This window comes from Eurosta solidaginis, chromosome 1 (assembly GCF_040869045.1).
Source record: "Eurosta solidaginis isolate ZX-2024a chromosome 1, ASM4086904v1, whole genome shotgun sequence".
Classification (NCBI taxonomy): Eukaryota; Metazoa; Arthropoda; class Insecta; order Diptera; family Tephritidae; genus Eurosta; species Eurosta solidaginis.
The window spans coordinates 310,033,918-310,059,019 of record NC_090319.1 but is presented as its reverse complement, the minus strand read 5'-3'; the positions used below and the strand labels follow the sequence as shown (position 1 = coordinate 310,059,019).

Below are 25,102 nucleotides of genomic sequence, written 5' to 3'. Positions count from 1 at the left end.
TTTTTTGTAGTTTATAATTTAGCTTATTAATTACGTAACTTTTCTGACAAGCCTAGCTTTTAGGAAGTTCGCGTTGAAACGGCTCAATGGATGATGACATACTCGATTCTCATTGTGTGCCAAGTGCGCCGCGTGCTGTAACTTTTGAGCAGATCACTACCGCTGATTTGCTTTTAGCGGACGGAGTTACGATAACACCGTGTACGGTAAGAAAAGATTTACCGTTAATTGTAGACACAAGAAAAAATGCAATTTTATTTATTCTTAGAATGCGGAGAATTGCCAAGTCTACAATATGGATCTATATTTTAAGAAAGAATTTATGCAGCCCACAGGCAGGTGAGCTTCGAATTAACCAATCTTCATTGCTTATTATTTTCCATTTTGCTGATTTCCTTTGGTTGCCGCAGCTTCAAAGAACGTGGCGCGCGTTTAGCTTTACTTTTACTCTCCAGCAAACAGAAGGAGATTGGCGTAATATCTGCATCGACTGGAAATCATGCGGTGGTATGTACATATGTATATCATGTGAAATGTCTTGAAAGATTATACTTACCTATAATATTAATGCATAGTACTCTGGGATACCGACTGGTATGATATTATCTCCACAAACTTCAGTCATCTTTTGCTTTAAGAAATATTAGAACAAAATTTTCAAATATGATGAGTTTTTTAGGACAACTTTAAAAAGTACTCCTTTAAGCGATAAGTTTATTGTTCCGGATGTAACCCGATCTTTAAAGGAACACTTAGTCTTCCGGGTTTAATTATATAAGGCAGGGATTTGAATCGGCCGAACTAAACCATAACATAGATATACCTACCCTGATACTTGCATAAGTTCATTTAAATCCGAGAGTTTTTCCACCATTTTGTTCCGGACATAGAAGATTTTGACTGTTTTCTTCCTCAATACGGTTACTAATGAGTGTATCCGTATGAGTTTCCTTCTGTTAAGGTGCCTATACAAGGCTAATACTGGGATGCTGGGTCAACGAACGCTAGTCTTAGGTACGTGAAAAAGTAACCTTCTGTAGAAAAGCCATCTCGTCCTGCCCGGTCCACAGGATGGAGTTCTTCCTTCTTCACCATATTGGTTAACCAACTATTACCACTCATAGACAGATTCAATGGATTTGTGAGATAGGGCGTTTTCGAAACTGCAGCCAAGATGGGGAAGTATTCCACTCAGCAGTCGCAATAGTTGGTTAACAGGCCTTACTGAAAGTGGTGTAGAGAGAAAGCTTCCTTCCTGTCAGCGGTTATTTACCAGTCTATGGATTGTATTTCCATCTAGCCTACGCTAATATTTTTACTAGTAAGGACTTTGTGGATGAGCTCTTCTAGCATGTGTCGCCATACAGGTTCTTTAAGTGAATTGATTGCTTCCTGAAGAGCAGTCCTTGGAAAAGTACACGAGAACGTGAAAACCATGTACGGTTCTATTCGGGAAATTTTCGGACTTTTTTTACTTTCGGATTGCTCTCTTGACTAGCTTTGGGTTGTTTTGACATTATTTTTTGGATTATATAAATCATTCCCGTATTATTTCGGGGTCCAATCAGGACGTTTTCAAAACTGCTTCAGTAGCTTCGGAACGGATGTTTATTGGAACGATTTTCCGTCATTCCCTAAGAATGAAAAAAAAACACAGAAGATGGCACAAGGCGAAACCGGTTTGTCTCCAAACCAAATTTGACAAGGGATGACGTTTCAATAAACATCAGTTATTCATCCTGTTGGAAAAGCAACAAAGCAAAACAAAAAAATAAATATGGGATTATTCAGGTTTCATTTTAGGCCTGTTTCGAGATAATATCGTGGTTATTTATGTACTGTTTCGGGTTTTCAGTAAAATTTAGAATTCATTTTGAGACTGTGGTCCTTCCAGACAATTCAGCTAGGCTATATTTCCAAAAATGCCACCAGAGTAAACTTCTTAAGGTCAAATGACCTGCCAACGATAGATACTAAGGATTTCAATATAGCTCCGGTTCAACTGTCTTTACTATAAAGATGTTGAAATTTAGTAACACAAAATAAGACGTGTTTAGGCTCAAGATTTAAAGAGCCAGTTATTTTTGTTTCACATTAATCCTCTTATTAACACAAAACACCTCCCGCAGGCTATCAGTTATCACGGAAACCAGCTAAATATACCAATAACGGTCGTTGTGCCCACCTGCACCTTGGTATCGAATATAAAAAAATGTCACTCCTATAATGCAAAGGTAGTAGTTGAAGGACGCGATATTTGCGAGTCCCGAGTTGTTGCATTGGTTTTGGCCAAAGAAAACGATTTGGAATATATCAATGGTTATGATCATCCAGATGTTATTGCTGGGTGTGGAACAATTGGATTTGAAATACTAAAACAAATACCGAAATTCAGTGCTGTTGTTGTGCCTATCGGTGGTGGTGGACTTATAGCCGGTTTGGCCACCACAATTAAAACCGTGTCACCTAAAACTAAAGTCATTGTGAGTTGAAGGTATTTAATTGGGAGTTAATTCTACTAAACTTAACTTTGAAGGGTGTGGAAGTGGAGAAATGTGCCAGCTTCAGTCGTGCATTGGCGAAGGGGTCATCCATTTATACACCACCAAATAGTTCATTAGCTGATAGTTTGCTGGTTCCAATTGTGGGTTGTAATGCCTTGGCAATGTCATCGGCTGTCATTGACAAGATTGTTGTGGTAAGTGAAGTATGGGTCGCACTCGCAATGTTACGTCTAGCCGAGGAGGAGGGATGCATAGTCGAAGGTGCTGGTGCTGTTGGTTTTGCCGCTATACTGTCTGGTCAATTAAAAGAGCTCGAAATGAAACGGTATGTTAATTCTGCACCGGCGTGAGCTTCGTCTTTTTTATATGATTCGCTTTCTTTTTGCAGTGTTGTAGTTCTGCTAACAGGTTGCAATATATCTGTGCCCGCTTTTGGACGTGCTCTGGAACGTGGTTTGGCTGCTGAACGTCGTTTTATGCAGAATGAATGCGATTGTAGTAAACATGAGCGTAGAGTACATACACTTGTTGAAAAGCTGGCACCACATGGATTAAGTACCGAAGAGTTACTATCCGAGTGCGTATGGATGAAGACTACATATAAATGGGAAGCTGGTAGGTAGTTCTGTAAAGGTTTAGGGAACTTATTAATCATAAAATGAAGATTTTCTATAGTGGCTTGGGTAATCGAGTTTGATCTCAAAGTTCGCCGTTAGCAGTGAGAATATCTTAATACCGCACTCAATAACGGTACAGTTCAACGGCAGAGTTTAGTTAGTTAGTGGGTTGAGCAGACTTGATAAATCGTTAGGGAATTTTTTAGCCTTGCGCTAAGCAGCTTAAAGCAATGATGAGATTAAAAAATCATCGAAAGGCCTTAAAGATGCTGTCTGCCAGGCCATATTAAAGAAACCTTTGGGATTCGCAGCTTCATACGGAACCTCAAGTAGTTGATTTAGAGTATCTGGGCCCCTTCGCAGTGGTCTTCGCCAATGGGGAGGCAGTGAATGAGATGTTATCGTTCGATCTTACTGTTATCGATTTCAATAATTATTGCGTTTACTAAAGGGCAATCGCTTTAAATTTTTGGAAACCCATTGTCTAAAGCTCTTAGATAGAATATTCACAAGGTAGGTTTGCCTGCCGAAGAAGAATACTAAAATTCAAAAGCCTAAAGGCTGAAAGGGGCCAAAAAAATCGTTCTCGAATCAGTCGAAATAGTACCTAGTTGATCAGTATTGGAGCGTACCGGATTCACTCCGGCAAAATACTGTCTGCGGATGCCCGATATCAGTGTCAATTGCAAGGAAATAAATGCGGCAGTCACATTTTTGGCCTAATGCGAATCGGACTCGGCAGGCATTTGGAAAATTGCGATTTGCTGGTGACTTGCGGTCTGTTAAGCTATCCGCACACTGGGCTGATACTATTTTCTGCATTGTTGTAGCATCGTTAAGGTCAGTTGTTTAGGTCAAGTGTTCAGCCTATCTGTTTTAATTTATTGAGGTCAATCTTTTTCTTAAGATGTAACCATACCGGTTGGTGAGGTGAAATTATTAAATTCGTTTATGCTCAGCTTGGCTTTAACACGTACAAGTCGAAAATAACCGGATTAGGTTAGGTTTTAGAGGCTGCCTTCAGCATGGTATGTTTGGACGAGTTAATTCATTGTATTAAAAACATCAACTAAGACTCTTCCTCTTTTAGATGTGCAATAAGCCAAAATTTTCATCCCTGAATTGATTAGCAGCAAAGCCTAGCCCTATTAAACAGCCGGTTACTTACAAAGTCTGTTTTACACAGTTTCTATCTAATTTTCGCTGCTGTTGCAGCGTTAGAAGTTATTTGTAAGTATTCTCATACGCTTACCATTCCAACCGGTTATAATGTATCAACTGCTTCTTGGAAAAAAATGTTATGATGGATGGGGGGAAAGTTTATCTGGACACTTTATATAAGTTCCTGTGCCTATTTCACAGTGAAATCAGACCCAAGAACATTATTGTATATCAAGTAAAGGCGGAATGTTCCTCAATTCGGCGAGTGGTCTTCAGCGCTGGGTCGTCCGTAGACATACTGCCATGATCAGGGGCCCACATTACTAAGTGCCGCAAATGGTTCAACCTGCAACTCGAAGCATATAACGTCATGTTTTCGAGGACAAATAAGCGGAATACGTTGAGGCATGAACAATCTTGTCTTAGGAACTCAACCCGTAGGTTCACTGCTGTCATACCAGAAAGTGCTATTAGCGCAGTGTATAAAATTTATATCTGGTACAAAAAAAAAACGACCCTCCTTATTCTAAAATCTTCAGGGAGCAAAAGCAACATCACAGAGTATCTACATTCAACTGCCAGCTACGATGAATTACACCAGTCTTGTTGTTGTTGTTATTGTTGTATTAACGAAGGCTTTGGGGGTGTTATCGATGATCCTTTACCGGATATAGATCCGGTACGTTCCGGTAACAAACCACCATTAAGGTACTAGCCCGACCACCTCGAGAACGATTTATATGACCACATTAAACCTTCTAGGTCATCACGCCCTGTCTACCCTATAGTTCCATGAGTATTCATATTTGTAACAGGATTCGCCTCGCGTAGGTGAGGTTGACAATTGGGTTGCGGAAGCTTTGAAGCTATAAATCTTTGTATTGTGCTTATTAAACCTTTGAATCCTATCGCTGCTTGATGATCAGAGAAAATGGAAATAGACATAAGATTTTGTGATAGTAGCTAACGAGCATACCCCTGATATCCTTCATAATATGGACTTGAAATAGCTCACTAGCCTTAAACTTATGCATATGCAATAGTTAAACTTCCATTTAGGTTGTAGCCGTCTATAGAGATAGTAACGGCCTCCGTCTGTTTCACTGGGAATGTTAAAAAACAGGATTCTGGGTTTGGTCTTCAAAGTCATATCGCGCAGAGATTTGATTTTAGTATGTATGTTCGAAATGCCCTTAGGCTAACAATCGAAAATCGACACTGATGAAAGCACAACGCCGAAACCGGTTTGTCTCAAAACCAAATTTGACAAGGGATGACGGAAAATCGTTCCAATATACATAATTTATCCACCCTGTCGGAAAATCAACAAAACAAGAAAAGTCAGTCTAACAATATTCCAGATAGCGTTAAAATTCATTTTTAACCTACACAGGGTTATCAACCCCCAGTTAAATCAATACTTGTGAAAACTTTGTAGAACAAATAGCAAAAATCTATTGTAAGAATACACGAAAACCAGCAAAATGGTTGAATTTGTTTCCTTAAACTCAACTGATAGTAGGTGCATTGCAAGAATGAGAATTTCGAAACTTATAGATAAGTGACTTACTAAAGATGGTGAAAACGGCCTTAAATGTGCCCAATTTTTCTGGCGTAGATAGCGCGCTATCTAATCCGCCCGCACCGGACAACTAAATGCTTACTAGCTAAGCATTAATCTATCTCTTCTCTTTAGAATATACCTATATGCCTTATACGTCTCAAATGCTCTCGTTAGCCAAGCTAAGGAACGAAGCTGAGAATAAAGCACAAACACAAAGAAAACAAGAATCTCCACGAACAAGTCCAAAAGCAACAACACTACCAAAACCGCGGGACGAAAAAAAGAAGAGCAATGAAACGGAAATAAAAAAGGAAAAGCTTAGCAATTGGGAACAGCAGGCGCACTCATCCCAACAAAGCCAAGGAAGAACTCAGAAGCAAGCGGAAGGTGAACCGCTAATAAGAATATTTCCAGCAACCAACTATAAAGGAATAGTTAACAAAAAGCGCGCTACTTAACACAAGGGAAAGCAGTTTTCCAAAAATCCAGCCACATACGCTTATAAAAGCTCACACTATTCAAGAGAGCTTCAAAATGGAAAAGTTTTATTTAAAAAAACATTCATATACCTTTATTTGTAAAAATTGCCAAAACAATTCGCTTTGATATAGAAAAATATTATTTAATAAATTACTCATCTTCATTTGTATCATATTCATCATCGACATCAAATTCTTCACCGATTGTCCCGCGCTTCTTTTCTTTCTTAATCAAACTCAAACGATAGGCCTCCTCATCTTCTGGCGTGGGATCTGTTGTTTCCATAAAATCTTCCTCTCCATGTGGATATTCATTCTCAATTGGTGGCAAATGCTTGAAAGCCATATTACGTGCAACATACTTAAGACCCCACCCTATATAAATGGACTCGCAAAGCTTATCATAGGTGAATGTGTAGGCCCCGGGCCATATTTTGGATTGCATAACGAGTATACGTTCGTTACGATTTGTATATTTGCTTGTGAAACGTGGTACCCAAGGTATTGTGTATTGATCACTGAGATCAAAACTGCAGGGATTCAAAATTGGTGGTCCGACTTCTGGACTAAAATCTTCTTCGCCTTCATCATCTTCCTCTTCCTCTTCTTCACCCTCATCTAAATCTTCTTCCTCTTCGCCCAGTTCTTCCAAATGCAGCATTTTTTTTAGGCGTGCTATTTCCTTTTCGCGTTCCCTTTGTGCTTTTAATTCATTAAACCAAATTATGCGCCCTTGGTTTAGAAGATTCGGACGTACATGTAACCATTTTTCTAGTTTTATTAGATATTCCAATTGTTCGGGCTCATATTTTTCATTTTTAAGTAGCATAACATCATTGTCTGAAAATAGAAAGAAAAGAAGAAAGGTTTACTCTCTGGCCTTACAATCGCTGCGATGTTTTAATGAGCATTTGATAACATTGTGCTCAATGAAGATACTTCTTGACTAGATTGTCCCGCCAATAAAGGCTGAGAGGTGTGGCAAGTTCCGCTAGCTACAACTAGCGTCGATGCCACATTTTCATTAAAACAATTTGAAAGTCTGACAAGTACTAAAAAAGCTAAGGGAAAAAAGATGAAGCGACTCTGGGAGTGTTCGAGAGAAAAGTTCTTCGAAAGATTTACGGATCTCTACGCGTTGGCAACGGCGAGTACCGGAAAAGATTTAATGATAAGCTGTATGAGCTTTAAACAGAAATCTACCACCATTTTATAATTGTTTTCAGGCGCATTATGCGAAAGGTAACCAGATCCGAAAAAGTAAACGGCTGCTAAAAAAGAACCGCCTCTTAAAAAGTACCTGGTTCTGAAGTAGTGAGTACTTCTGGAAAAGTACCCGGATCTGGAAAGGTAACCCGTTACGAAAAGTGGCGGGATCTGAAATAAGAGCTACTTCCGAAGAATTACCCTGTTTCGAAAAAGTAACAAACTCCGAAAAGTAACCGTTTCTGAAACATCAATCGTTTTCAAAAAATTAACCTTTTCTGAAAAATAAAATAAATAAAAGCTGTTCCAAAAACTCCCCGCTAAGAGATGTTAACGGCTCCTGTTCCTGTGAATGTTCTCGATTCTGAACAGGTGACCAGTTTCCACAAAGTGCCCGAAAGTAACCAGTTCTGAAAAGTAGCTGGCTCCGAAGAAGTACTCGGTCCTAAAAAAAAGCTATTCCCGAAGAAGCACTCCTCTATGAAAAGTAAATAAAAATAAATGTAAGGCGCGATAACCTCCGAAGAGATCTAAGGCCGAACTTTTCCTCCAATATGCGTCGCGCTCCTCTTGATTTTCCCTACAAATTGGCCGGACGGGACCTACATGTTTTATGCCGACTCCGAACGGCATCTGCAAGGCAGATGAGTTTTCACTGAGAGCATTTCATGGCAGAAATGCACTCGGACACTGCCGAGGGGCGACCCCGCTTAGAAAATTTTTCTTCTAATTGAAAAACCTTATTTCTAAAATTTTTATGTTGCTTTGCTTTGGGGTGTGAACACAGGGTCTTCGGTGTGGTAGGCGGAGCACGCTACCATCACACCACGGCGGCCGCCATGTGAAAAGTAATCGATTCCAAAAGGGGTGGCTTTTAAGGAATTAATTTAAAATTGGGCAGAGTATCTCGTTGGATAATTGAACCTCCCTGAATTTGTTGAGCTCCTTTAGATTTGAAGATAAAGAGATTACCCGTGTAATGCGCAGCTCTATTACAAATTAAGAGTGGCAAAGAAGATTAAAGGGGCAAAGTGGGCTTAGAGTAATTTAGTTTTACTACGGCAGTGCGATATACAATTGCAAATGCAATATGAGGTTTTGTGAATACATGTCTCAGAGCTGTAATAGTCTAGTGGCCGGTGAGCATCGCACAAAATCTGAATATGTCTCTTCTATGCATCTTATGAGGGGCTGAAGAGTATTTTGTTGGATGAATGTCAGCGATGCGATGGTAAATCGTTCAGACATATAACCTCAAATGTATATAAACTCACCGATTTCCTCATCTTCATCCTCTCCCATAGCACTTGGTTCCTGCTCCTCCTCCTCTTCTTCTTCGCCATCATCTTCGATGCCATCGTATGCGCGCTTTTCTTTTTTCGTCATTTTTCGATAAAAACCCATGGGTGCAATGTATGTAGCAGCCGTAATACGAGCTATGAGCGCACGCAAATAATGTTTCTCTTTGCCCGGAAAGCATGGATAAGATTGTATATCAGCTTCAAGGTCACCAGTAAGAAATTTCTTTATATCTCGGCATGTATTAATTTGTTGCGGCGTAACCATTGGCAACTCAATCCAATCATCCGAAACAGAATTCACAACAAAATATGAATAACGATTTGCGCCTGTACCAACGATTTCGGGTGGTACGTTAAATGCTTCCACAATGTCCACTAACGGTATTGGTAGAGCTTCGGGTAGCATTTTTTCTAGTTCTTCAATCGGATAATTATCCCAACCTAATTTTCCTGGTATTAATTCAGGACCAATAAAAGTTGGTGTTGGCCTAATGCCTGATACTAAGCGTGATATCGTTGCTTTTTGTATCTCCTTGAGTTCTTCGGTCATTTGATCGATACGTGATAGCGTTTCCTCATGTGACAATGATGCTTCAACAATATAATATGAGGCTTTAAGTCCATTGATCATACCCCAAAATCGGCATTGCATAATGGAAGGATGTGTTTGTAGGCGATCCATTGCGCAAGCTAATTGAAAAATATCATCTGAATTTATACCAAAACCGCATTGATTCCAATAGAATTGTAAATGTTGTACTCGTTCATTGAAGGTAATGAAACGGCTTAGGTCCAATATGTCCAGTTTTAAACCATCCACGAGAGCAGATTTTGATTCCTCCAAAGGTAGCATTTCATCAGCTACCGGCAATTCATCTGGTGGGGGCATGGGCAGCTTAAGGAAAAAGTTATGGTGTTAAAAGTTTTGAAACCCCAATCGCCATTGGTAGATGGGCCTGATGAACCGAATTACTTTAGCGGACCCCTCCCTATCCGACCAAAAGAATTTCGCAACCCTGCAAAAGGTAGGATCCGCTCAGCGTTTGCTTAGTCGACCCTATGCCCACCTATAGAAGAGCAGACTACAGGCAGCTAGGAGTACCTTATTCCCAACAGCCATCTATATTTGGTTCAGTTAAGGTCCGTGTGACAATTGCCAGGTATATTGCTATGTCACGGGAGATCATATTAATATTAAAATTTGTCAGGCATTCCCATACCGACCTCCATGGTACCACAGTTGAAGTTATGGCTTAAATAGCTGCTCGACTATCGAAATGGATGGTGAACTCTCTAACCGCAGAAGCATTGGACAGCACCCTATCCACCGTGTCCTTATTTGCGACAACTTCCGCTTGGAAGACGCTGCAGAGGTTAGGCAACTTAAATTTGTGGTTTAAATCTCTATTACCTAGCTGTCGAACTTTGACCAAATTGTGAACTAGTTAATTTGTCCACTGCCCCATATTAATGACTCTCTCGCCGCCTACCATCGACCAAATATAATTTGTCAATTTTAAAGACTTTTATAGCTCGGAAAAAATCTGTGTGTCTCTTGTCTAAACTGTCCTCACAAAATTTATACGGCTGTACATGCTCCCCTGAGTAACACCATCGGCTCAGTCAGAACTGGTAGGAACTTATCCAAGCCGTTCGAAGTTAAACGAGGTTTCACATAGAACCCTCGGTATGACACTTATGTGGCTGTAAAACCTGAAGGTAATTCAAATAATTCTTAAGTAGTTCCGAAGATAGACCTGCGTTGATACCGAAAAGGCTCCTACAATATTCCCGATATGATATGAAATATAACCGAAGTTTTACTCTTAACTGTGCCAAAATGTCTCGACCTCATTCAAAAATTAGTGAAAATGCTAAAAAAGAGGTCTGTACATACCTTCATAGACAACAATAATTTCTTGGCCACTCGATACATACGTGACTCGTCAAAAACGCCATCTGGTGGAAAACGTTCTGGTAAATGCAGTTTTTGTTCGCGTACATTGCGGCTAAATTCTTCAAAAAAATCGATAACATTTGGTGGACGTTCATCGATGACACGTTTAATAATATCTGATAAGTGATCAAATCTATGGAAGCGGAAAAAGAATATTAAAAAATTTCTATATTTAGCAAAATATTACAACATACAAATTATCACCACTGATACTACTAAACTGTTGCATAATGGCTTTAGCAACATTGAATTCGTAACCGATATTTGGCGGATCTTTGCGCATGGGGTCACGTTTCTGACAATCCGAATCAAAAAATTGGCTCAATATGGTGTTGGTAGATGAGGTTGATGATGTACTTAAAATATGTGGGCATGGTTCCTCAGGTTCCTCCGCTTTATTTATCTTATCAATATGTGCGCCACAAGGAAAATTAATATTTGAGCTGGTGCTCGTACCGAGCGTGAATCCGCTGCAAGATTGCTGTTGACCTAATTCCATGTTGGTTGCTATTTAAAATTATTTAAAGAAATCTTTGCAAATAAAAATAAGTATTTTCTTAAAAAATTTGCAGTTTTTCTGAATGCGTACTGAAAAATAACTTGAAATAATTTTTAGCTTTGAAGTTTTGTATTCGATCAAATAAAAATTCGAAAAAGTGTTGTAAAGGGCGCTTGCAGTAGTCATGATGAAATTAATATTCAGGTGTACTCATTCCGTTGACGTTTTCCCTTATTCTGACAAGTTCGGCATGCATAATTTAGAGGGTTGTCTATCATACATAACTGCTTTTGAATTATACTACGATCGGAGTAGATTTTACTATATTTCTTGGCATGAGCAACTTTTCGCTGAATTTCAAGTGTTATTTAGATTTTTTTGTTCCCAAGTAAATGAAATCATTTACTATTTCGTTGTGGGGATCATTTAAAATTTATAATTGTACTTTTGTAGGTACATATGTCCATTGGCTGAAATCCAAAGTCGTAAACTTCTTTATATTTACGTAATAATCATATGTTCATAATCGTCAGATGTCTATCATTTAAGAAAACAAAAGTTACCAATTACCTGCTAGGAATTTGTACGAGTATCATGGAACGTTTTACTAACGAAGCTTACGCTTTTGCAGTTATTCATATTTTCCTACAGGGAATGTTTTAACAATTAAATGCCGTATGCAAATTTGGCCGCATAAAACTCGCAGTGAGCTTCCATCATGTGACGTTTAAGTCGTTCAAAAATAACAGAGGGTAAGAACAGAAACAAGAAAAAAGAACACAAAGCGATAAGCACAAAAATATGTTGTAAGTTAAGAAATTCATAGTACTTAGCAGTTTCAATGTTCCGTAAAGGCCCGGTGGATAGATCTAAATATCGATTGCTGAGTGGATTATCACCCTATATCGGCTGTCGTTTTGAAAACGTCCTATCTCAGACTTTGTTTCAAGAATGCCCTTTCTCAGCTCAAATTCAACAATTTTGGCATTAGGTGGATCGCTTATGAACAAATTTCAGGGATAAGCAATTCTTCAACGTAGCGCTGAGATAGGGAATTTTTGAAACAAATTCTGAAATAGGGCGCTTTTTAACGTTTTCTGAAATGGGACGTTTTCGGAACGACAGCCGAGATAGGGTGATAATCCACGCAGCACTCGATATATAGGGGGAGTTTTTTCTCAAGGAAGTGAAAGAGGCACCGATCTATATGAAAGATTTCTTTATAATTCGATTTGCTTACAATTTGGTAAAGAGTAATATTCAGGACACTTTTTCCGGGAAGTGGGCATAGAACCGATCTATTCGGTTTACAGTCCCAGTAACTTAGAAAAGCGCCTTCTTTTATTCTTTTCTGATGTTTCGACCTTTTATTTTGGTCTTCTTTATGGCCTAAAGGCCGTATTCGGAAAAATTGTAAAAACCTTTTTTCCCCGAGCCCAAGAATCGATGTATTTGAAAACTTCATATTCATGGTTGGATTTGCTTGAAATTTGGTAGATATGTATTTTTTTCTTTTTTCTTTTTTTTAATGGACGTTGTGGCAGCGCGCTGCCCTCAAGTGGCCCAATGAAACCAGGCTAATCCTGTTCACGCGATCGATTTAAATATATATATAATAACTTTTTTTTTTTTTTTTTTTTTATTTTGCCGAGTCTTTGATGGGCAGCGGTTTGTCAAGCGTCACGATCTGAGACTGCTCAGCTACAGAAGAAATTTCATCAGCCAAGCGTAATACTTAAAGAGAACAGAAGCAAACGTATTATACATTAATTTAGAGAGGTGAGAACAATCTTTTTTATAGAAAAAAGGGAGTCCGAGCTATCAAATGTGTGTGAGTGAGAGTTATAATCTTGGCATAAACGCCGAAAAGGTTCATTTTGTTCGAAATTCGTTCTACATTGTTTCAGCAGAAGAGGTTTGAAGTGTCTCGATGTCCGAGAGGGAACGCAAAAGTTCACTTCATTCAGAAGGAATGGGCTCGAAATTGATCCATTTAAAAGTTTTGTCATAAATATCACACCAAGCATTTCCCTTCGACTAGCAAGAGTTGGAAGATTGATAAGCTTTAATCGATTAGTATAAGGTGGAAGATTAGTTATAGAGTCCCATTGGAAATTTCTTAAGGCAAATAGTAAAAATTGTTTTTGTATTGATTCGAGACTGTCTGCATGGACTTGATAACGCGGATTCCAAATTATCGAGCCGTATTCTAATATTGGCCTAACTAATGTTGTAAAAAGTGCTTTAGTTATGTAAGGGTTGTTAAATTCTTTTGACCACCGTTTAACAAATGCAAAAACACCTTTGCCTTTATTCACTGTAGCATTAATATGAAGATTGAAACTAAGTTTGGAATCCATCATGACTCCCAAGTCAATAAAATTATTTACAGTTTCTAGACTATAGTTGTTCATTGTATATGAAGCTGGTGGCGAAACTCTCCGAGAAAAACACATGAATTTACATTTTTTGAGATTGAGCGGCATATAATTTACATTGCACCAGGTAACCAAGTGATTTAAATCCATTTGAAGCAAGGAATGTTCCTCAACCGAGGCACATGATTTGAAAAGTTTTACATCGTCTGCGTACATCAAGATTTTTGAGTATTTAATTGTACCAGATATATCGTTTATGAACAACAAGAACAGAATCGGACCAAGATGGCTGCCCTGAGGAACACCAGAAGAAACATTGATGACCCCAGAAAGTGTATTTTTAAAGATTACTTTTTGCGTACGATAACCAAGATACGAAGAAATCCAACATATAAGACGGGGTTGAAAACCGAGTTGACTGAGCTTATGAATAAGTAATGGGTGTGATACTTTGTCGAAAGCTTTACTGAAATCGGTGTAAATTACATCAGTGTGAAGGCCTTTTCTAAATCCATTAGAAACGTGGGTGGTAAATTCTAGTAAATTGGTGATAGGTGATTTGCCCTTACAGAACCCATGCTGCGAGCTTGCAATTATGGGGGAAATAGGGAATGTTAGGTGGTGGGTAACAATAGCCTCAAATAACTTTGGGATAGCGGATAACTTTGCTATGCCCCGGTAGTTTTCTATTGAAGACCTGCTTCCATTTTTATGAAGCGGAATAAGAAAAGATTCCTTCCATATTGTTGGGAAAACGCCATAAATTAAAGATAAATTAAATAAATCTGTTAGCGGCTGATAGATGTTTGCGGCACATTTTTTAAGAAAGTGTGTCGGGATCCTGTCGGGGCCGTATGAATATGATACTTTTAAAGTTTTTAAATAAGATAATACATCTTCTGAAGATATAAATGGAGCTCTGATTGAATAACATGAATCAATATGGTATGGGTATTCATTAGGTGGAACATTGGTCTCAATAGAGTAATTTGATTTGAAAAATTCCGCAAAGAAGTCGGCGATCTCTTGATCATCGCTGGAAATATTATCTTGAAATTTCATGGATGATGGAAACCCTTTCACCCTGCGTTTAGAGTTTACGAATCCGTAAAATGCCTTCGGGTTGCAAGTTATATTTCTTTTCATTTTACAAAGATAAGCTTTGTAACACTTTTTGTTCAATTGAAAATACTTGCAGCGTAGAATCGAGTACTGTAAGTAATGGTTATGTAAACCCGTCTTTTTGAACAACTTGAAAGATCGAGACTTTTTATTCTTTAAAATTTTCAGCTCTTTAGTGAACCATACTTGGCTTGTATCGGAATGTACACAAATCCGCTTAGGTACGTATTTTTCAAAAAGACAGTAAATGGTATTGTAAAAGTGAGAAACGCTTTGCTCCACATCAGCATTAAATGTTGGCCACACTATTCGAGATAGATCACGATTTAATTTTTTAAAATTGGCCTTCGCAAAGTCGAAGCGATAACTGAAGTCGTATCGTTTATTTCCGCTGTTACAAGCATAATTTACAACTTCGTAAACTATTTTGAGGGAAGGGTGGTAAGCATCTTCAGGTTCAATAATGGGTTCGCATCGACTAATGGAATATTTAGATTCATCATCCACAAAGGCTAAATCCAACACTCTTCCGAATTTATTCGATTGGATGTTGATTTGTTGAAGGCACAGCTCAGACATTCCGTCTAGAAATTCATTGTTGGAAGACTTTGACGAAACTGGTACGATATTAAAGTCAGAGATGCACCATGATATGTGTGGCATATTGAAGTCACCCAAGGCAATAATGGAATCGGAAGGCTTTAGCATCGAATTAACAGTTCTTAGCAAGGAAATGTGATTCATATAAACGGACAGTTCAGAAGATGGCGGGATATAACAGATGGCCAAATAAATGTGGATATTTGCTAGTTGTGTGCGTATGCACAAGAACTCAGTTGTATCGGTGGCGGTTACGCAAATCTCTTCAGATGGTATTGAAGAGTGTACAGCAAGCAGAACCCCACCTCCAACCCTGTTCAGGCGGTCATTTCGATATATCTGGTAGTCATTACAGAGGATCTCTGAGTTAAAAACATGAGGTTTCAGCCAGGTTTCGGTTAAAGCAATTATATCGTAGCTTGAGTTAAATGATTTTAAAAACAGTTCTGTTAACTTGGTGTTTAAGCCTCTAACATTTTGGTAAAGTATATCTAAAGCAGATTTTTCGTTCAGTTTTTTGACTCAGTGTTATTAACAGGGATCTTTGCCAAGTTTGGAACACTCTTATTCCGCCTATATTCAAATTCCCGCACAAGTGCCCCAGAGGGCCAAAAATCGTTACTCAAGATAGTGTCAAAATGGTCAATAGGTACATCTAATCTAAAGGAAGATACGTTTCTTTCATAACTAAAATTAAATTTCCGAATTGTTACGTCATGGGTTTTCCTTTTTGAGAAGATATACGATTTCAGATCCTCCTCAGTAGTATCCCTGTCGAATCTTGACACGAATATCGATTTTTTAGGAGGGACTACAACCAACTTCCTAGTTCCAGGCTCAGTCGCCTGAGAACGGTTTGCAGGCTCAATATTTTTTCTAGCTGCTAGTTTTGTTGGAGGTGCCTTTGATGTTGAAGGCTCTACTGTAAGAGGACTTGGAGATGCTAAGTTTATTAATTCTATCGTGCTAGGTGTAGGAACGATTGGGTTCTGGATGTTTTGAACGGGGTCTAGGGTCAATACGCCAGCCGAGACATCAGTTCGTTTTCGTTTGCTGTCACGACTGTCGCTGTTAGCATTAGCAGCTGAATCGGTAATACATTTGAAAGTTTTAAACAAGTTTTCATAATACTTGAATTTATCCCCTAATGTAGAAAGTTCCTTACCGATTTCGGAGAATGCGTTTCGGGTATGTTTGAAAAGCTTAAAAAGATCCACTTCGGTGGATCTGCATTTCAAGCACGACCAACGCACACCCTTGTTATCGTTGATCGCATCACACACCCTTGCTGTCAAACTAGCGCACTTCATATGAGCAAGCTCATCACAAAGCCAGCACGACACGAAACGCTCGGTATCACCTTTCAATTGGCAGTTACATGGGTATAAGTAACATTTCGTACACTCAGACTAATAGGGAGCTAACTCAAAAGTCAGAAACTTCGAGGTTATACAAACTATTGGATTCCCCAATTCAATACCTACCGATCTGTATAATTAATGAGATTTTAGTTCCAAGAGAAGGGATGTCAATAACTGAAAATTACATTGGTGCATAAGGGAAAGCCAATCACTTTTTTGCCCTTCGTGAACATTGTGATTTTTTGAGTTAATCATGTTTTCCTCTAGGTGTGCGATATGTCTTTCTAGGATGTTGATCTTGGGGCTAATCTATTCAGTTTTCGTACCGCAATGAAAAAAATGCTTTCTGACAGGACTTTAGGAGAATAACGTTGGACATATTGTAGCTGCCATAGGATCTTGGACTACCAATCGGCGATCTTTATTTCCATGCAATTAACCAACTCTCAAAATATTTGAAGAGTACAAGTGGCTCTCAAACTTCATAAAGTTATCTTCAGTGTGTGAGGGGCGAGTGGGAAGATTAAGAGGTGGAGCGATTTCTGTCGACTTGAGTAAATTTTACTTTGCCAGATCACTGAAGCGGCTACCAAACGGAGATTGCCACAATTAAGAAAACGATGGATGGGATGTTGCCCAGTGCTACTCCGGTTAGAGAATTAAAGCTCTAAGTTCAATTGCCTACCTGACCTTGCTTGCGGTTTGCGTACGAACTATTTTGATATTAATATCTGAGTCCCGGAAAAGAGAAATAGATCTAGCAACTGACACGTGGACCTCCTAACGCGCATGAGTACTGTTGAACGCAGTAGAGATGATGGGATAGCCTTAGCCAGCTGTGGTCTGCTCCCCTATACATGGGTCGCAGATCAGCTAAGCAAACGCTGGGCGTAAACTACCCTTCTGCAGGCTAGCGAGACTATTTTGATCGAAAGTGGATATCAGATGGCCTGATGAAATTATTTGGTCCAGCAAGGTTCATCTATCAATGGTGAAAGGGGTTTTCACAGTTTTACTATCCAATGGGAGTTCATGCACTATGTCTGAAAATTCTGGAAAACTCCTCTTGCTGCAACTGCATGGCGGATGACGTGGTAGAATCATCGAGACACTTCCTGTTTGCCTGTCCAGTTTTGGAAGAACTAAGTTGTTTTTGTTGTATTCCCGAAGGCTTTGGGCAGTATTATCGATGTTGATGGTCCATTAAGGTACTAGCCCGATCATCTCGGGAAAGATTAATATAACCACATTAAACCTTCTAAACTATAGCGCCCTCCCCACCCCCTAGTTTCATGAGAAACTTGTGGTCGCCAGCGCCTCGCCTGCTAAATATCTGTATCAAACACTCATATTTGTAACAGGATTCCCGTCGAGTAGGTGAGGTTGACAATTGGGCTTATCAACCCCTTGAATCCCAAAGTATCTCGGTTTCGGCTCGTTAGGACTTATCCAGGCTCGAGACCGGTTTTATTTGAAACTGCATGTTTCCTACAAGCTACAGGGACTGTATTTGCATGTTTTATTCCGAATCTGAATGGTATTTGATTCATTGAGAAGCTTTTCATAGCAGAAATACACTTGGAATATTTGTCAAACCACTGCGGCCATTCACAATGTGATATTATTCTCAAAACCCAAAAATTCCATCCACTTTCTATTGGGCTTTGAAAATTTTAATCGTACGTAACAATTTCTTATCATATACGTACCTACATATGACAATACGTACATATACATGTAGGTTCACATGATGCGATATTAAGTGTGTCACTGTGACTTTTTTTGTTCTGTGTATGTACTCGCATTTGTTTGCTCTTCATGCTCATACGTATTTAATTTTGGATTTGTTTGTTATGTTTCTACTTTTTTAGTGCAATGTTAAATAAAAACTTCTTAGTACTTCACAGTTTTATCGAAGCTCTTGAAGTGATCACTTCTTAAAACCTAAATCGAATAGTTTGACTACTGAAGTCTGTGCATTTACTGTTTAGTAATTTGTTATTTTGTAATAAATAAACAAAAAAATATCTAAAATGCCTATTGTTCAAACGGGTAAGAGTGACTGTATTTAATTAATACTTTGTTGCTTTTTGTTTATCTCTACTTCGAAACACTAAGCACGTCCAATAAAAAGAGAACTTATATGATCAAAGCTTATCACATGATTGGTAACATTACAAACTATGAAATATGAAAATATTTTAAATTTATTTTATTTGCTGCGTTCTTTTATAAAATTGGGTGTTTCTTAAAAAGCTATTTTACTATCAGGAGCATAGTTATTAAATATGTCGATAGATACTTGTTAAAGCGAATATAGAAAGGAAGAACTTTGTGCATGATATTGGTTGTTATGCGAATGGTTTTTGTACTACTACTTTTTTCTAATTATTTTTTAAGCTGTGAATTCAATTTTAAGTGCCGCCTAAAAAGAACACTGTAAGCGACGTTTTTGAATAACATTAGCTGTCTACTTCTTTGCTCATCGGTAGTCTTCTTCGAGTTGGAAATTTAGTTAGAATTTTATCGAAAAACATCCCCATAGGAGACGCATAGATTTAGTTATTTAGAAAACTGGTACGGAAAAGGGGAAGAATCTGGTTTTGAAGCATCAACAAAAGAAAAAGTTTCAATGTTACAGTCGGACAACCAACGATGTAACATTCGTAACACGATTATAACAGGATTAGATTCACGTATTCGAAATAAAGTCATTACAATGTCAAAGAGTATATATTTGTTAAGAGGCGTCACTCGATACTTTGTTGTTGCCAAAGCAACCCTGTCATGTCGAATGTGATTCTCAAGGAAGTTATACTCTTTGACAATGTTAAAGAAAAGGTCGTGAGTACCAAGTACTCGTGAAGTTCAATAACATGAAGGCGTACGTCTTTGTAACTTACGAGGCTAAAAGTTTGAGCTCTTACCAGTTTCGCGAAAATGGATGCGCAGAACTAAATTTCAATTCTAAACCAGAGAAGTCTACACTTTACAGTAAAAAAAAAAGAAAAATCGAGTGGATGGTGGCAAGGTTTCAAGAATACATGCTCAGGAGTTCAAAACTTAGAAGATTCGTTAACAAGGACGTATCTCAGACATTCTGTTAATAAGGTCCCATCTCAGCGAAGTCATTTATAAAATAATTGGAAGCACAAAATAAAAGAGAAAGGTGAAAACTTGACAGATAGTAATCAAGTTCCTAAGAATGAAACGCGCGAAGATTATCTATTGAGGATTTATTGTAGATTAGTGCATGTGTAAACGTGGTCTAAGACTCAAATTTCTAACCGTGTAAACTTTTAAATTAACTCGAGCTCGTCCAGGGGTTGAAGTTAAACGACAAAAAAACATAAACAAATAATTTCGAACATTTTGAGAAGAGCTTCGTCGGTCTCTTATCTATAACAATCGATATCAACCAGTTCGTATTTTACAATCGGCATATTATAAATAGCGAACTATTTTCATCGAGTTATTGTTTTGTTATCGGCTTCTTATAGGTTTTTTATTGTTATTCACGATGGTTTATTTTCGATTTTATATTAAAGTTTTTTTGGTTTCTGTTCTATAACAAACCGATGAGTCGTCTGTGGCTAATCGGTAACACTCCGATAAGAAATGGATAACTTTCCGATATGAAATCGATAATTTTTATTTCTACTTCTTAACTCGTCGATAACAACTTTTTAGGAAAACGATAACTCGGCGATAATAAGCCGATAACTCATCGATATCAAAACCATTAACACTTTTATAACAAAGTGATAACGCACCGTCCATTTTGTTGTCGGATTTTGTCATATCGATTCTACTACATACACTGTTCTCACATTACATTCTGTATCCCTCGCTACGGCATACTGCACCTACACAGTCAATCTTTATTAAACCTCATAGCATACTGTTTCCAAGGGCTACACTTACGCTTTCACTTTCACTTTCCTTACACTTACATTTTGGATTGTTAATAACATCGACCGTAGGGAGGAAAGGCGTGAGTAAGAGTTGGCAGACTATAGTTGTTAGTCTCAGTGAGTTTTACCTGTAACTGTAACCGAATAGAGATACCTGAGGAATGTGACTGAAATCGAACACTCAAAATCACGCTTACCATTGTCATTTTCTTCACAAATCCTATCAATACTCTTGTAATATGAATAAATGAATGCTTCTTTCACGGCTTGATGTAGGAGGAAGTTGCTATATGCTGCAACCAGAGTTACAAATTGTTTTAAAAGCACCCTATTTCCACATAACTTAAATATACTCAGAGCTAAGATTTCTAGGGAAATTTTGAAAAGAGTTCTGAGCTGGAGGTTTCCTCGACGGTAGGGCATTTTTTATTTATAAGGCGAGATAAAGTGGTATCCTACTCAGATTAATAAGTTAAGAGAATCTCGGAAAAACGATCCTTTGTCACTTTTTTATTTTACATTTATACTTACTTACATTTCTTTATTTAGTACTTGGTGCAATTGATCCCAATCTACTTGGCCGTACACTTACTCACGAGCATATTTCACTTGATTTCGAAAAATTCTACTGTGAGCCGCCAGAGGAGTTCAAAACATATTTGAAACAAAAAATCACCCTTGAAACTGCCGGCTTCGTACGTCAATATCCATATTCATCACACGAAAATATACACTTTCATGATGAAGAGGCACACGAAGCGGTCAAAAAGGATTTATTTTTATATAAGAAATGGGGTGGTGGATCGATAGTGGAGAATAGTTCACATGGATTGAATCGCAATTTGGAACTTATGGTGGATTTTGAGAAGAGTACTGGCGTTCATATAATCGCTGGAACTGGACATTATGTGCATAATTTACAAACTGAAGATCATTTGAATATGTCGATTGAACAATTAACAGATTTATACTCGAAGGAAATTATTACTGGTGTCGAGTTGGAAGGTGTGGGTACGGTGAAATGTGGTTATATTGGGGAAGTGGGCAGCGTTTATCCCTTGCATGGTGAGTATTGGAGTGTGTGTAGTAAACAAAATGCTAACAGTCGTTTTCATTTTTGAAACTTGAGTTAATGTGACTTTTTTTTCCGCTCCAGACTTTGAAAAGCATGCGATTCGCGCCACAGGTGAAATACAAGAAGTTCTTGGCTGTGGTGTTTCATTTCATCCTGGTCGTGATGCAGCGGCTCCGTTCGAAATTATGCGTCTATACTTGGAGGCGGGTGGACGTGCTGATAAAGCAATTATGTCACACATTGATCGTAAGTGATCTACAACTCAAAATACTTTACTTGCATTATTTTCTGACTGTTCTCTCTGTTCTCTTCATTATTAACAGGTACACTAATTGATATCGATGATGTACTGGAGTTTGCCAAGTTAGGCAGTTACATTCAATATGATCTATTTGGTATTGAAACTTCATTTTATCAATTCAATACATCGGTGGATATGCCATCTGATGGTCAACGCATTTCGCATGTCTTGAAATTGTTAGAAGAAGGTTTGGTTAATAGAATTTTGTTATCGCATGATATACACACGAAACATCGATTGGTGAGGACTATTAAATTCAATAAGTATTAAATTCAAACAATTTTTTTTTATTTCTATTGTAGACTTCCTACGGTGGGCATGGCTATCATCATCTTCATATGAATGTTTTACCTCGCATTTTCGCCAAAGGTATTTCTGTTGAAGATGTTGAGAAGATAACGGTAGCAAACCCGGCAAATTGGTTACAGTTTAATGTTTAATTTTTAGTGTTTATTGTTTTAAACAGTTTTACCAGCATTTTTGTGCATTTAACCCTAAAGTTGTAAGGATTGGTTTTGTTTTTAAATAAGAGTTTTATTTGCATGTTTAGAGTTCTTTAGTTTTATTCTTGCATTTTTTTATTTCGTGTTGGTTTTGTTTTTTTGTTGTCTTTAGATTTTATTAATGCTTTATATTTTTTAGCAGCCGATGTAAGCATTATCATCATTCACTGAAAGAAAAAGACTGGTAAAGTCAACCGAAATACGGGTCAATTCAATCGAAATTTCTGTCAATTTTTATCCATCGCAAAAAGATGTTGAATCAACTGCGCACAAATCGTTGATTCGTTATTGACCGTTTTAGTAGTCAAATAAACAAAAGAAGTTGTTTCATTATACTTTATCCATAGTCTTGTTAAATTAACAATTTTACTGTCGGTCTAAGAATACCAATGAAAATTGTCCATAGGCTTTGTTTTATTAAACGCACTTTCACCAAATTTTATTTTTTATAATTTATTTAATTTATAGTTTTGAACTTCGCCGCGCGTCACTTTACTGCCTATTCTCAATTTCTTCTCTCGGATGTAGAGTTGCCACACGTCATTTTTTCGAACAAAACTTGTAGTAAAAATGTACTTGTAAGCTATAGAAAAGTAAAGAATGAAATCGCTGGAATGTAATTAACCACTGGAGTAACTTTACCCGTAATTCGGCAAGTTTAATTCTTGTAACACTTTATTTTGAAACGATTCCAAAACTACTCAAATTTTATGCTTTCGGAAACATCAACATTAAAAAAGGATGTTTTTATCTAAGATGTTTATTATCTTATTAGATTCGTAAAAACTTGAACAAAATGTTACTTATTTTGGAAAAATCCTGTTCGTTCAAACAAAACTTTTGCAACAAGAGGCCGCAGTTTTGCATTTCCCTTGGAGCATAATTTGCAAAATTTTATCGCATAATTTTTTGCAGTGTTATGCACATTAAATTCAAAAAACGGTTTTTTGTTTTATATTGGTAACTGAAAAACTAGTTTTTTGTTGTTTACCCAATTTGTGTACTTTTTCGATTTGGTGGTTGTCTTATTTTGGTGTTTTTTTGTTTTTAACAAGTGACACTATCGTCATAAGTACAAAGAAGAGAGCGCAATAAGCGTAAAACTCTATTTGAAATTTGTCCATGCATTGATTGTTGTTCGCTGTTGGAATGACCTGTAAGTTCAGTTGTGTTAACAGAAAAATCAGTTAGATTGATTAGGAATCTGTCAATTTTACAGAATTTTGTTAAATTAAGAGCGACAATTTCTCTTCTGTTGAAATGACTAAACTAATTTGTTCGCTTGACAAAGAACTCGGTCGAATTAACCATAATTCGATCAACTTCACTGAATCTCCGTTAAGACAAGAACAACAGAACAGATTTGTTGATTTTAATAGCACCATTTCTTTCAGTGTTGTAGAATTAAATATTTGATTTGATTTTTCTATGTAATGGTGTTAAAGAAGTATTTTCTTCCCATATTTTTGTTTGACTATAGAATAAGGTAGGTTAATTTAGATTGAACTGACTGGTAAATAAGGACCTGACATAGATTGTCCTTATCACTGAATGTGTCCTGAATTATCATTTAGGTACCAGGACTTATATTATAGAATAATTCCGTCCCCTTGAAAAATACCAGAAGTTTTGTAGGACCTAGCTCTATTGCTACCTCAAGATTTTGCGCTTCTGCCGCACCTAGCAACTGAAGCTTTGACCTTGCGAGCGCAGGACACGAACACAGAATCTAAAGCCCGAAATGTGAAGCTAGAAATGTGCCTGGAATCGGAAGTATGATATACATAATTACCTGGAGCTGGCTGGCAAGCCGGAGTCATCGACATCGAGGGTGAATGTAAGAGTGAACGATGTCTCATGAGTATAAGGCAACCCGAACAGCCTTATACTTTTGACGTTTTATTTATACGTCATTTTAGTACCTACAACGTTTCGTTGAACAAGGTAGGAGTCACACGGATAAAGATATTTAGAAAAATCGCAGGAGAAGGAGCGTGTTAAGGCACTACGTAGGTTAATCGGTTTAGCGATAGCTATCAGCGATTTGTGTATGTATCTTGAACCAAAGCATATGGCAAAGTTTTTATTTTTGCAATATATAGGTACCCACTTGTACACTAGCCCACACTTTGACATAAGCTTCTGTTATTAACCCTTTAGGGCAAGATGTGAATTAATCGGAACAGAAATTGCCCAGCGCCTTAATTGTCCAATATCTCTGAATCAAGCAGGATTTTTTAAAACCATTTTTTGTATTCATATAGCTACCTAATCGTAAGTTGATCCACAATTTGTTTCAACGTTCTCTCGTGACCGGTTCAGGCGCTCCATGACTTAGCCGAGTATTGTGTATATTTTTTGAACCAGAAAAAATTTCAAATTTTTTTTGTTGCGATAACCGCTAACGATTAAGGTGATAAGTGGGTTAATCGCTTTATCGATAATTTCTGTTCATTTGTGTATGTGTATCTCTTGAACCAAGCGAAATGAAATACTGAGTCAAATTGTGTCTTTATACACAAATAGGTAGCTATATAATTCAAAAAAAAAAAAATTAAGA

At 37.7% G+C, this 25,102-nt stretch overlaps 2 protein-coding genes across 4 annotated transcripts; one reads left to right on the top strand and one right to left on the bottom strand.

Annotated features, from left to right (window-relative positions):
- Positions 1 to 62: 62 nt before the first annotated feature.
- LOC137237626 (phosphotriesterase-related protein) lies at positions 63 to 22,950 on the top strand. Of its 3 annotated transcripts, XM_067761491.1 has the most exons (11): positions 63 to 206; positions 269 to 339; positions 411 to 507; positions 2,130 to 2,483; positions 2,537 to 2,829; positions 2,893 to 3,119; positions 21,213 to 21,728; positions 21,820 to 21,984; positions 22,062 to 22,279; positions 22,342 to 22,408; positions 22,685 to 22,950. In XM_067761491.1, the coding sequence occupies exons 1-11, from the start codon at positions 87 to 89 to the stop codon at positions 22,711 to 22,713; spliced, it is 2,157 nt and encodes a 718-aa protein (XP_067617592.1). In that variant the 5' UTR covers positions 63 to 86; the 3' UTR covers positions 22,714 to 22,950. The 3 variants fall into 3 exon arrangements, with proteins under 3 accessions (XP_067617592.1, XP_067617591.1, XP_067617593.1); XM_067761490.1 differs by having other exon boundaries at positions 65 to 206; positions 22,342 to 22,950; XM_067761492.1 differs by lacking the exons at positions 63 to 206; positions 269 to 339; positions 411 to 507; ... (1 more) ...; positions 2,537 to 2,829; positions 2,893 to 3,119 and adding an exon at positions 18,608 to 18,801 and having other exon boundaries at positions 22,342 to 22,950.
- On the bottom strand, positions 6,396 to 11,406 carry Rsph4a (Radial spoke head protein 4a). The gene is made up of 4 exons (XM_067761493.1): positions 10,984 to 11,406; positions 10,730 to 10,922; positions 8,806 to 9,727; positions 6,396 to 7,165 (listed from the first exon to the last, which is right to left on the bottom strand). The coding sequence occupies exons 1-4, from the start codon at positions 11,286 to 11,288 to the stop codon at positions 6,477 to 6,479; spliced, it is 2,109 nt and encodes a 702-aa protein (XP_067617594.1). The 5' UTR covers positions 11,289 to 11,406; the 3' UTR covers positions 6,396 to 6,476.
- Positions 22,951 to 25,102: the final 2,152 nt, after the last annotated feature.